Source organism: Dipodomys merriami, unplaced genomic scaffold (assembly GCF_024711535.1).
Source record: "Dipodomys merriami isolate MVZ:Mamm:240054 unplaced genomic scaffold, mDipMer1.0.p SCAF_918, whole genome shotgun sequence".
Lineage (NCBI taxonomy): Eukaryota > Metazoa > Chordata > Mammalia > Rodentia > Heteromyidae > Dipodomys > Dipodomys merriami.
The window spans coordinates 183,141-195,819 of NW_027206533.1; the positions used below are offsets into that span (position 1 = coordinate 183,141).

Sequence of the window (12,679 nt, forward strand, 5' to 3'; positions counted from 1 at the left end):
GGATAGCCAAACTTCCAGGCTGCACCTGAGAGTAGGCTGTAGTGTGTAACAGCCCATATTAATGGCAGAGAGAGATCCTGTAACTAGCATATGAGGAGCGGAGCGCGGAGCCCAGGGCACCTCCCACTGTCTGAGGAGTATGGAGGAGTCCACAGGGGCAGTCAAATTCTCTTCAAATGTCCCCCAGATGAGAAGAGACTGGCTAAAAGGTGTAGGGGAATCCCTCTGGCATGGTGCCAAGCCAAAGGAGAGACAGAAGGCCTATAGTTAGGGGTCACTCGCCAGAAGAGGGGCGATGGTGAGGTGCGGAGGTGTGGCCAGCAGGGTAGAGGTGGGGGGTCTGACATGGGCTCCTTTGGCAGCTTGGATCTGAGGAGGGGTGGTCAAGAGGCGACTGACCCTCAGAAAGAGTAGAGGAGGGGATCTGTGGTGCGGCACCGTCCCCTCCAGGGTGAGCTTTTCCTGAGCACCAGGAGGGGCCCTCAGGGGAGGGGTCAGTGAGCGTGGGAGCAACATGGAGTTACTAGAACAAAGCCAATCGTCATTCAGAATTGTGAAGACTTTGAGGACTCTTGGATAGGGACTGAATGCACCTGGTATTATTGAATGGTCAGGAGCCTTTGGGGGAGAAAGAAGGGAGGTCTTACTGTTTGAATACTATCTGGGGTGGTGATGGATGAGGTGGTCTCTTGATGAAGAAGGTCGGTCCCTGGGTTTATCTTCGAAGGTTATGCGCATTCCCCAGTTCCTGCACTGCTTTTGGAGTGCATCGTGGACACTGCCCTGACACACCCTGCCCACCCTCACAGACTGAAATTTCTCAAACTGATCTAAGTGATGGAATTCTAATAGCAATGAGAGAGTGAACATGTGACCCAGCCAGGCTGGTTCCCGAGTAGAGCCTCATGGTGCTCCCAGACAGGGAGAGGCCTTCTGAACGTCCAGGATCTCCTGCGGCCCCAGCTGCCTCTCCCCTGGCCTCGGGCAGTGTCTGAAAATGGAGTGAACCCCAGAAGTCCCACTCTGGGACTTTTTGTCCCTTTCTGCAAGTAGTTTTTATTTCTTACTCAGCGGCTGTGGAGAATCAGTATAGTGTTCTTTTTATTTAATGCAGATGCCCTGCTTGGTTGCTTCCCAAGTCTGTTTCCTTAAAAACAAACACCACCACCACTGAAAAAAGTAAATGGGAAAAAGGTTGATAGGATTAATTTGAGTTTTCCTTGAAGTAACTTGTAATATCTGTAATTTGTTATTTGTCACTTGAATTGCTTGAAACATGATTTATTTGAATGTGAGTTTTCAAAAGCATCAAGATCGGCCTCCTGTGTCTCTGGACTCTGGGCCAGCAGTGACCAGCTGCTCTTGGCAGAGGTAGGTCAGGACTGACCTCCAGCAACAGAGGAGCACATCCAGTCCCCTCCACTCACATGCCTCTCAGCTGCATGGGCACTTGCTTTACAGACAGCAGAGGATGCCAAAGCAATCAAAATTGCTTGCAGCGCAAGGACCTGGAAAGATAGAACCTAAGCCTGGTCTTAGGTTCTGAGCAGGCTCCTTCTACACACATGTCCCACAGGACCAGTAGAGGATCATTCTAGAAGGAGGATTCTACTAACTATAAAATAGTGATGGTCAGTTCTGAGGTGAAATATCAGCATTTGGTTTGTAAGACCTTGTTTTCCATTTAGAACTCGTGGCATCAAATATTTAGTCAGTAATGACAACTCACCCCAGGCAAAGGGTTTAAATGTGACCATGCTCTTTGCCAGAGAGAGCTGGACTCTGTCTGTACTAATGAATAGATGTAAGGAAGAGCAGCCTTTCAGGTGCTGCGCAAAGCTTCACGATTTTAGGCTGCTACTTCGCAGGGTTGCTTTTGGTAGTTGATCGGTTTGTCCTTTCTGGGTTAGTGTTCCAAAGAGCTATGGCTGCCTGTGTAGCATATGCTTTACGACTGACCCAGTGCTCAGTCCTTGGGACCAGTCAGCTTATACAAATGGCTGCTACAGCAGATACAGTGTTGCAGCAATTTAAAACAGACTTTGGGAAGGGAGTTTCAATTTTTCACATAGCAAATCAAGCCTCCTAACTAGCTACATATGGCTGGAGAGTTTGGGTCTGATAAGCCTGAAAGCCTTTGTGCTTGGGTTCCTGCTATGAACTTCATCTCTGGTGCAGGAACAGCGTGGTTCTTTATCTCACTCATGTTCAAAGAACTCATGGCAGGCAGTGGTCACCATAGCAATAAAAGCCATAAATTCCTGAAAGTCACATTCTCCATCTCCATCTTCATCCAGTGTTTCCATGACTTTGTCCACAACCTCCTGCTCTCTGATTTCCTAAAAGTGATAAGAAAAGTTGTCCAACTTATTTTTAAGTGGAATATGTAGCCATCACAATGTGATTCAACATTGCTTGGCTGACCGTTTGTATCAGAAATAATCCTAAAACAAATGCAAAATACCGGAAAAGATTTCTCCTGTGACCAGGGAACTATTGGCCACGCAAAACTCTCTGGGAGTCTATGTCTTTGCTCCTTTAAATCCTGTGGAACTGGGGCTGGGAAGATGGTTCAGTGGTAGAGTGCTCGCCTAGCATGCATGAAACCCTGGGTTCAATTCCTCAGTACCACATACACAGAAAAAGCAGGAAGTGGTGCTGTAGCTCAAGTGGTAGAGCACTAGCCTTAAGCACAGAGAGGCTCAAGGACAATGCCCAGGTCCTGAGTTCAAGCTCCAGGACTGGCAAAAATAAATAAATCCAGTGGGACCGTGGACACTGAAAAAGAATAGAACAGTGAGTATGTAAACATCTTCAGGGTATTATCAAAACACATGGGAAAATAAAGAAAAGATGAACTTTTGGTGTTCCTGAGTTTCATTTCTGAGGTAGGGGTTCTCTCTGGTAATGGTTTCAGTAGATTTTAATATTTTCCTGAAATGCTTGGGGACATTTGGAAATGCTAATTACTACATTCTTTCTCCCATTCAAGTTGGGTTCTTTTTTTAAAGCTGTTTGGAGGCCTTTCCTGATAGTCCTGCCTGACACCAGAGCCAAATACATGGCGAGGTAACTAGGTGATGTGTGGTCATAGTACAGGGTTTCAAACACGGTGGAGAGAATCTGGTTCTGGAACACTGACTCTCAGGCATCTCTGAATCCAAAGGGTTCAAAGTTGGGGCTTTGCCCAGTCGGTAGAGCTCTTGCCTAGCAAATGCAAGATGCTGAGGTTCAGACCCCAGTAATGGACAAGTATTATGAAAGGTCCCCTGGTGATTGCTGTGCACGTAGGCTGGGCCTTGTAATACACCTCAGAGGCCAGGGTTTGGATTTACAGTGTTCTCAAATGCTCACAAGCTGAAGGCTTGGTTCCCTGCCTCTTGTGCCTCTGAAAGGTGATGGGACCTTCAGGAGGTGGGGGCCTCGCGGGAAGAAGTTATATTACTAGGTGTGTCCTCAAAGGGGACATCGAGACCCTAGTCCTTCCTTTCTTCACTTCCCAAATGCTGGGAGGTGGGCAGCTTAGGGCCACCATTTGCTCCTCAACATGGCCCAAACCAACAGAGCCAAAATACATCTTTCCTCAGGTAATTTCTCAGATATTTTTGTCACAGTAATGAAAAACTGACAGACACATTAGGTTTGCTTTCAAACTGAAATTACACTGCTAAAACCAGGCCAGCCAGCTGCCAGGCCTAGAGCTCAAGGCCCACGACTGACAAAAAAAAAAAAAAAAAAAAAAAAAAAAAGAGATCTTTCATGCGATTGTTTCTAACATATTTATAAGATATGTCTTTGTTGCTTTGTCTGTCCCTCTCCCATGGTATAACCCCTGCTTTCACTATATATGATGTTGGTATATGTGGAGGGGAAGGGAAAAAACAAATTGTTAAAACAGGGTTACAGGAGGACCCATTGCAACAATGAGTTGTGCAAGTCGTTCTGTGGAAAACGAACTTTACAACTTTGGTGGGGGGAAGGGGGGGATGCGAAGGGATGGGAAGGGGAAACAAAGGAGGAGGCTACAATGCTTGATAAGAAATGTACTCATTATCTTGCCCATGTAATTGTAACCCCTCTGTAGGTATTTTCACAATAAAAAATAAAAATAAAAAAAATAAAACCAGGCCAGCAAGTGTTCGTGATACTTTGGTATACCTTGAGTTACCAGTAATAAATTGTGGGTCCTCTATGTTAATGTTTTCTGTTTTAAAATCAGTAATAGATGCTATTATTAGCTACTATTTATTGAGCGTTCACTATGTAATAAGGGCTTGATCTGATAAGTCTGTGTTGGTCTGAGCAAATGTCTCAAAAGAAAAAATGAACTTTTGATGCTCCTGAGTTTTCTGTTGTTAATGGAGTGAAGGTTCATCCTTATTGTAATTTTTTTTATAGAGATCAGCTAGGACATTTTTTATTAAATCAAAAGACAGAATTGGTGGGACATACTGGTCACATAGATTGTTTTGTGTGACCCTAAATGAGAAAAACAGTCCCAGACTCAGGTGTGGGAATTCCCTAGCAAGCTTTACTTCTTAACCATGGAGTTAAGTGGGGTAGGGGCAGGAGAGCCCAGCCAGCCACCCTGGTAGCGTGGACTCTCATCTTTCCATTACCGTCTGATAGAGTGCCATCCCAGTGTCCTGGACCCATCCCCAGGCTGGGCCTTTGGTCAGACAAGTATGCCCCACTTTGTTTCCTGGCCATTGCTTCCTAGCAGGGGCATTCACTTCTACAACCGAGGAAATTCCTTGCTGCAGTAAGTCCAGTCCACACAGGACTCCACCAGCCCATTGGCCTTCAGGTGAGCCAGTGTTGATTGAGAGCACCGAGAGATGTAGGAAGTAGATGGATTGTATGGGAGCCCAGGTTGGTGAGGACCAGGGCAGCAGACTCAAGTGTCCAGATAGGCCCCAGCCAGAGAGTGGTCTCCAGGGGCTGCCACAGCTTTCTGATAGGAGCCCAAACAGCAGAAAGTTCCTCCCAGTGTTCTGTATTCCCAGAGCCCCCTTGAGGGGCTTCTGGCTTCCAAAAGGTATGTCAGGTGTCGGCCTGCAGCGCTCACAGTATTAAATTACCAGGTGCTTAGTATTTATTGAACGTGTGGCATCTTTTATCTCTAAATACTAGATATCTGGAATAAAGCCCAAAGGTATCCTTTTTCTTGTGCTTACACTGAAACAGGAACTCGAGGCCTGGGCACTGTCCCTAAGCTTTTGTGTTCAAGGCTAGTGCTCTACCATTTGAGCCACAGCTCCACGTCCAGATTTCTCGTGGTTAATTGGTGATAAAGAGTCTTAAATATTTGTCTTCCTGGGCTGCCTTCAAACCTCAATCCTCAGATCTCAGCCTCCTGAGTAGCTGCAATTACAGGTGTGAGCCCCCAGTGCCTGGCCTCTCTCTGTCTGTCTGTCTCTCTGTTGGTCTCTCTGCCTTTCTCTTGATTCTTTCACTCCCCTCCTCCTACCTCTATTGAGACGGGGACTCACTATGTTTGTCCAGTCTCTCAAATTCACAATACTGCCTCAGCATCCCAGGCCTGTGCACCCAGCCACCTACTTGTTTTCTCATGTGTCCACTTGGGCTCTGACAGGCCATGCATGTTTTCCCATCCCTTTCTGCTGTCATAATCACCTGTCAGTCCTTGATTTTCAGGGACAGGTGACAGGGAAATGGAAACAGGGGCCCACTTTAGCCTTTACTCCCAGCTGTTCAAATCAATGTCTAGAAGCAACCCAAAAATCTATATATGATCAGAATCCTATCAGGGCAGCTCAGAAGAGAAAGTGTAAGGTGGATTTTGTTTGTCTTTGTTTTGAGCCCAGGGGGCCCGATGGTCATCAGACTCCTAACAGCTGGGCTTACATGTGCTCACCATTGCCCTGGCCTGGCATAGGTAGTTCAATGACTGGAGAGGCACACAGGTGGGCTGTGGGTTTCCCAAGGGGAGACTCACCTCCAGGAAGTGGGAGAGCTCACTGTTGATGAGGGCCTTCAGTTCAGACTTCTTCAGCTTGTGCTTGTCACCTTCCCTTCCAGAGCACTGGTGGAAGACGTCAAGGAGGGCAACAAGCACCTTCTCCAGCTGAGACATCCTGGGGACAGCAGGAAAGACACCCTTTCACGCCTGCTGCCTGCTCTACAAGGCCTTTAATGTGCAGACCTCGGCTCAGGCAAGGCTGGGCCCATAACTCTTCTGGTGGTGGTGGTGGGGACATTGAAGTGTCACCATTCCATCCTCCTCTTAGTCTCTCCTGCTTCCTGTGTCCCTGTGTGCTCTGGAGAAGAGTTTCACTAGTCTCTAGCCTCTGGTTGGGTTGAGTGAAGTGCAAGTTTCAGAAAAATGCATCTGCAGAGCAGGGAGGGAACTTGGATGGATTGCACCTCCTGGATGGCTGCTCTCAGCTTTCAGGGAGCTCAGATTAAGCAGGTGAGCAGAGCTCCAACTCAGAAGGAGGCTTGGTGGGCACTAAGGTGAGTAGGAGCAAATCAGGGCACAAAAATCAATAGCACTCCTATGTCCAACTGGACAATATGGGAGAGAATATCCTATTCATAAACCAAAGTTTAGGAAGAGCAATGCAGGCACTTCCAAAAGACAAAAGAACATGAATCGTGGGAGCTTATTTTCCTTTGCTTTAATATATACATTTTAGTCATTTTAAATAATTTATGAGATTTCTTTGAGTGGGTTATAGAAATAACAAAAGGAGCTGTAAAAATGATCTGGAAAAATAGGTAAGATATAACTGCCACAATAACAAGGAAAAACACTTGACCCTCCAGAAACAAAAGTGAGCTAGGCTTGATGGCTGTAGTGCAAAGGGGAGACACACCCGGTGCTGGTCATGCTGGCTGCACCCCAACAGGGGACCCAGGCTTTTCCATGGACACATGAGACAAGTACTGCTGTTCCTCTTCCTCTAGATTCCAGCAAGAGCTGTCCCCCTTCCCTGATGACACACCATGCCGCAGATACAAACACAGAGGTGGCCCCTCTTAGGCCCAGAGTTCAAGCCTCATGATTGACAAAAAAAAGTATAGGAGGGCATGGGGGTGGGGGGTGGAGAGGGGAAGGGATGGGAAGGGGAAACAAAGGAGGAGGCTACAATGCTTAATAAGAAATGTACTCACTATCTTTCCCATGTAATTGTAACCCCTCTTAAGGTATTTTCATATTAAATTATATATATATATATATATACACACACACACACACATATACACATTTCTTTAAGTAATTATACAAAGGAGTTTCATCTAACATGCTAATAACTTTTTCCCTTTTAAATTCTTCCACTTGGGGCTGGAGGTGTTGCTCAATGGTTAGAGCACTTGCTTTGTAAGTTCAAGGACCCGAGTTCAAACCTCATACCCTAAAATAAAAAACATGAATACAATTAAATTCTTCCACTTAAGGAGCAGTTGGTGGTTTATAAATTATTTATCTTCTAAGAGAGTTATCTTTGTTTTCTTCATCCCTCATACTGTATGTATTCTGCTTTAGTCTTATTATAGTGAAAGTAAGAGAATTTTAGGATTTTAACTTCTTGGAAAGACACATTCTGTATCATGTAGGAGACCCATTAAAGAGGGGGGTTCTTCCTCCTTGAGAAAGGTAATGCCAAAGAAAGAAAACTTACTTTTACTCCCTGTTTCTTTTAACCAATTTATTATTGTTTCAACCATCCTGTAATTTCTTAGTGGTGTCTGGGCAGGATGTGGGGCACTGGAATTTTAAGCTGGAAACCGGATAGCAGTGACCTAGAGAAGCACCTGGGGGGAAGGCAAGTTCTTGTTCAAGAATTTGGTGGCCGGGGGCCGGTGGCTCACGCCTGTAATCCTAGCTTCTCAGGAGGCTGAGATCCGAGGATCACGGTTCAAAGCCAGCCCAGGCAGAAAAGTCTGTGAGACTCATCTCCAATATAAACCACTAGAAAACTGGAAGTGGCACCGTGGCTCAAGCAGTAGAGCACTCACCTTGAGCTGAAGAGCTGAGGACAGTGCCCAGGCCCAGAGTTCAAGCCCCAAGATCGACAAAAAAGAAAAGAAAAGAATTTGGGGGTAAGCAGGCTCTAGAGGGAAGCCAAAACCATTCCTTCCAAGAGAAGATGCAGTATTCATGGTGCTTTTGGAAAAATGTCAAAAGCCACTAGAATTGAAGTCTCTGATTTATGGAAAAGAAAACAGGTAGCACATATCTGTGTCTGCTTGGTGTTGGTGTATTCCATGGTATAAATAGCAATAATGGGGTCAACAGTGAGGTCAGGCCCAAAGTGTGGAATGCCTGTCCACAGTTTACAATGCTGCTTATTGTCCCAAAGGGTCGTTTTCAGTTCCCTGTCCCTCCCTGACCACCCTCTGTCTCCCTCTGTCTCTGTCTCTGTCTCTGTCTCTGTGTGTCTGTGTGTCTGTCTGTGTGTTTGTCTGTCTGTCTCTCTCCCTCTCCCTCTCTCTCCCTCTTTTCTCTGTCTCTGTCTCTCTGTCTCTCTGTCTCTCTGTCTCTCTGTCTCTGTCTGTCTGTCTGTCTGCCTGCCTGCCTGTCTGTCTGTCTGTCTGTCTCTCTCTCTCTCTCTCTCTCTCTCTCTCTCTCTCTCCCTCTCCCTCTCTCTCCCTCTCTTCTCTGTCTCTCTGTCTCTCTGTCTCTGTCTGTCTGTCTGCCTGCCTGCCTGCCTGCCTGTCTGTCTGTCTGTCTGTCTGTCTGTCTGTCTGTCTGTCTGTCTGTCTGTCTGTCTGTCTGTCTCTCTCTCTCTCTCTCTCTCTCTCTCTCTCTCTGTGTCACACACACACACAGAATGGAAGGAAGTTTTTCCTGAGCCTTCTCAGTCATTGGCTCCTTCTCACCTTCCCTGGCTGCCTTCTGTGCCCGGATGTGTTTCTGGCTTCAGTATCTCCGGATGTGTTTCTGGCTTCAGTATCTCCGGATGTGTTTCTGGCTTCAGTATCTCCGGATGTGTTTCTGGCTTCAGTATCTCCAAGTAGCAGAACTGAGCTGGAGTCAGCCACTTATTCCTCCCAAAGCAGGGGTGGGGTGTGGCCCCTGCAGTCCACGGTGGGCCAGGGTGGCCAATGGGGGCTGTGGGCAGGGATCTGTGCGGCCAGCCTGCACAGAGGCTGCATTGACCGGGCTCCCAGGGGACTTGCTGGAGAGCCAGGGTTCACAGCCCAGAAGGAAGGCAGGAAGTGAGGAGTCCACTTTGTGCACCATTTACATGAATACTGATGTTCTTTTCAAAGCAAGGCTCAGGGTGAGGAGAGAAGAGAAACACTGACTAAACAAATAAATGTGCACCAAAGCCTGGAGGCGTCTAAGTGCAGGCTGACCATAGGAGACTGAGCGGCTGTGGCTGGTTTCCAGTGTGGAGGCCGATGGGCTTCACCTTGGCCAGTGCCCCTGGTCTGACTGCCTCCTGGAAATGTGACCCCTAGGGCCATCAGTGCAGGGTACTGTCTGCCCCTGGGCTCCTCCCGGCTGCTTGGAGGAGCTGCTGGGCTGAGCACTGCAGGGGCGACACAGGGTTCTGGCTGCTTTCAGGGAAACTGTTCAATATGAAGATGTTAGGACTCAGTCCTCGCTCTTCCCCTGGGTGAAAGATCACAGGCTGTCAGAGCTAGACATGCTTCAGAAGTGTCACTCCGGGGTCCATAGCCAGCATCTGGAAAGCCAGGTCTGGACTTCAGCAGCATCTTTCCCCGGCTTGCAAATGTAGAAACCAGCCTGGGTTCCGTCCACAAGCTGGCCTTCCCCCTGACAATTATCCACCATGCCATGGTCCCTGAGGTCCCTGAGGGCCGAGCCAGCCCGGGCTCCTCGGCACGCCGTGCATGCGTGGCTGGGGCCACACGGAGCTCCCAGGTACCCAGTGGGCCTGCTGTGAAAGTCCATGCTGCTCCCTCTAGAAGTGTACCCTGGAAAGGGTACAGGGCTGCCAGTCTAGGGTTTGTCTCAGGCCTGGCCCCACCAACCCTCCACGCTGCACAAGCAACAAAGTTTGTTCCACTGTCTCTGATGAAGTGTTGAGCAGGTGCCTGCTCTGCACAGCTCAGAACCTGCCTGAGTATGAGAAAGGGGCATGGGTGCTGGGCAGTGGGAGCATTCACACTCCATGCAAACCAGCGAGACCTTCAGCGTGTTCCCGCTGGCGTTGTCAGCTCCAGGGCTCAGGCAGGCCTGCTGGATCGCAGGGTGCCGACCGTGTTACGGGACCCCGCGTGTCAGGCTCTGTGGAGCAGACTGGAGGGCTCAAAGGAGAAGTGCCAAGGCACACAACCTCCATTTCCCACAGACTCACATCACTGCTCTTCCTGAATCTCACCTCCATCATTTAAACCGCAGTTCAACTTCGGATAAACAGCTAAATCTCTGCAAGAGGAACAACCACAGCTCCCTCAGGGCTCATGTGGTTGGATTCTGTGGTCATTTTTCTTTATTTTTATTTTTTTTGGGTCCGGTCGTGGGGCATGAACTCTGGGCCTGGGCGCTGTCCCTCAGCTCTTCAGCTCAAGGCTAGCGCTCTACCATTTGGGCCACAGCGCCACTTCTGGCTTTTTTCTTTTTGCTTATGTGGTGCTGAGGAATCGAACCCAGGGCCTCAGGCATGCAAGGCAAGCGCTCTACCACTGAGCCACCTTCCCAGCCCCTCATTTTTCTTTGGACCTCATACTTCCTACAAAAGGAAAATGTCAGGGTGGTCACTGAATCACTGCCGTGTGGAATCAGGACCTCTCCCAGCTCTCAGATCTAAGCTCTCAGGCCTACCATATCTTGCTTGACAGGAAAGCTAGTCTCCTTGAAGGAGAACCTGCTCTCCTGCTATGAGTTTGGACCACCATCTTCTCAAGTGACCTGTGGCCATTTACTAAAGAGAAGGAAAGAGCCTATGTCTCTCAGAGAGGATTAGATGTTGCCTGAGTCATACCAACTTGAAGGAAGCCAAAATGCCACCCTGGTTACTAGTCAGAGTAGGAATTTGTGATGGTCCTGACTTGACAGAGGTCTTTACCAGTTTCTCACAGTGAGTCCAATTGGTATATTTTCCCTATAGTTATTTTTTCAGTGTCTGAATGTACAACTGAGACAAATCTGCTTGGCCACTGGCCAGTTCCTCACGGGCTTTCTTACTTCAGGTGACAGGAAAAGCTAAGTTAGAAGATGTAGATCCTCACGTTCTCATACAGAGTAGGACTGTGCCCTTGTCCCTGAGCACTTCAGGGGTAAGTCTGCCATCAAAGAGTTGAAAGGAGCAGGGCTGCATCACTATCACCACGTCAGGCCTTTGTGGTCTGTGCTTGCGTCCACATACTGCAGAATGCCAGCTAGTGCATTGCGTGTCACCTACACCCTCCTCCCTGCAAACACTGAGTTAGGCCTTGGGGCCTTCAGATATAGCACCTGAATGTGGAGGAAAAAGTGCAAGTGACTTCCCCAGGTTTCCCTGGAGTGAAGTAGCTCTTGCAACATCCAAAGTGCCTGGGGCTCTGGAAGAGGAGCAGAGCTCTGGCTTTCCAGTGGGCTGCACAGGGTTTTGGCGCTGCTGAAGGAGAACAGTGACTGCGTTTAGCCCACTGCAGCACCTTTGAAAGGTGATAGTGGGTGCTTCATCAGGATGCCCATGTGTGGGGAGAGAGCCACGTTGAGATGTGGATGTTGAGATGTGGAAGATTACAGTTTGACGCTAACCAATAGAAAACTCTACGACACTCCATCTTCCAAAAATAACCAGTAAATAGCGGGGATGGAGGTGTGGCTCAAAGGTAGCGTACAACATTTTGGCCACCTGAAGCTTTGGGGTCAGCCCATATACAAGCCACAATATCACTGTGGTGTAGGCTGTAGGGAGGAGAGGAGTCTGGCTTGGGATCCATTCTGCCCTCTAGTAAACTGGGCAGGCTGGAAGGGGTGGCATCATTTATGTTTGTCCTTGTGGAAGGTGGGACCAGCTGGGGTTGGCATTTCTCCTCATCTAGATAGCTCAGGCTCTAGTGTAATCCAGCTGGTTGCTTCCAAGAAGACATCTTTCCAAATGGGTCTTCTTCATCTCCCTGTACTGAGGTTCAAGGCAATTTTTCTCCAAATAGTTATCTCCTGGAAGTAAAATGTACAAGATATGTGGATCTCCTTGGAGTTCTTATCCTCGAGCTTTTCTACACTTAGCCTTCAGTGGGTTGTTGGTGGCAATTCAGGTTTTCCTGCCTATCCTTGATCTTGGAAGCTCTGCTCAGTCCTCCCAAACAATAGATCAGAGAGCAAGTGCCAGCCAGAAACTGCTCATGCTGTGCTGGCCACGGGCATTTGCCAAGAAGTGAAGAACAAGAGGAAAGGCACTCGCTGTGTGTGGGGTTAATGGCAGAGGGCTTTGCTTGGTTAATGGTCGAGGCATGTTGAGAACTGGCCATTTCAGTTGGTGGCAGTTGGGGATGATTGGGAGCCAGTGATGGAGCTGGCTGTGTCTGGCCCACACTACCCCTGATTGCCAAAGGCACCCCTGTCTGAGCTCTGACCAAATGGTGGGATTCTCCTGACCCAGGTGTCTGAGGCAGTTTCTGGCCTCCCGAAGATCAGGGACTGCACAATGAGGAAGGAACCTTGCTTCCTAGGGTACTGGTTTTCCACTCTGGGGACAGGTGGGAGGCCTCTCTGGATGTGTGGAGCCTCTGCTGGCTTAGGAGTTTCTTC

General features: G+C 48.4%; 1 protein-coding gene across 1 annotated transcript; it reads right to left on the reverse strand.

Annotated features, from left to right (window-relative positions):
- Positions 1-1,075: 1,075 nt before the first annotated feature.
- LOC138821432 (protein S100-B) lies at positions 1,076-9,010 on the reverse strand. Its single transcript, XM_070013641.1, has 3 exons — positions 8,848-9,010; positions 5,960-6,098; positions 1,076-2,339 (listed from the first exon to the last, which is right to left on the reverse strand). Exons 2-3 carry the CDS (start codon positions 6,095-6,097, stop codon positions 2,199-2,201), a joined length of 279 nt encoding a protein of 92 aa, XP_069869742.1. The 5' UTR covers position 6,098; positions 8,848-9,010; the 3' UTR covers positions 1,076-2,198.
- Positions 9,011-12,679: the final 3,669 nt, after the last annotated feature.

Coding starts and splice junctions, on each gene's coding strand:
- LOC138821432 (XM_070013641.1), bottom strand. CDS start 6,097: ATGTCTCAGCTGGAGAAGGTGCTTGTTGCCCTCCTTGACGTCTTCCAC. Junction 2,340..5,959: donor AGCTCTCCCACTTCCTGGAG/GTGAGTCTCCCC, acceptor TATCACTTTTAG/GAAATCAGAGAGCAGGAGGT.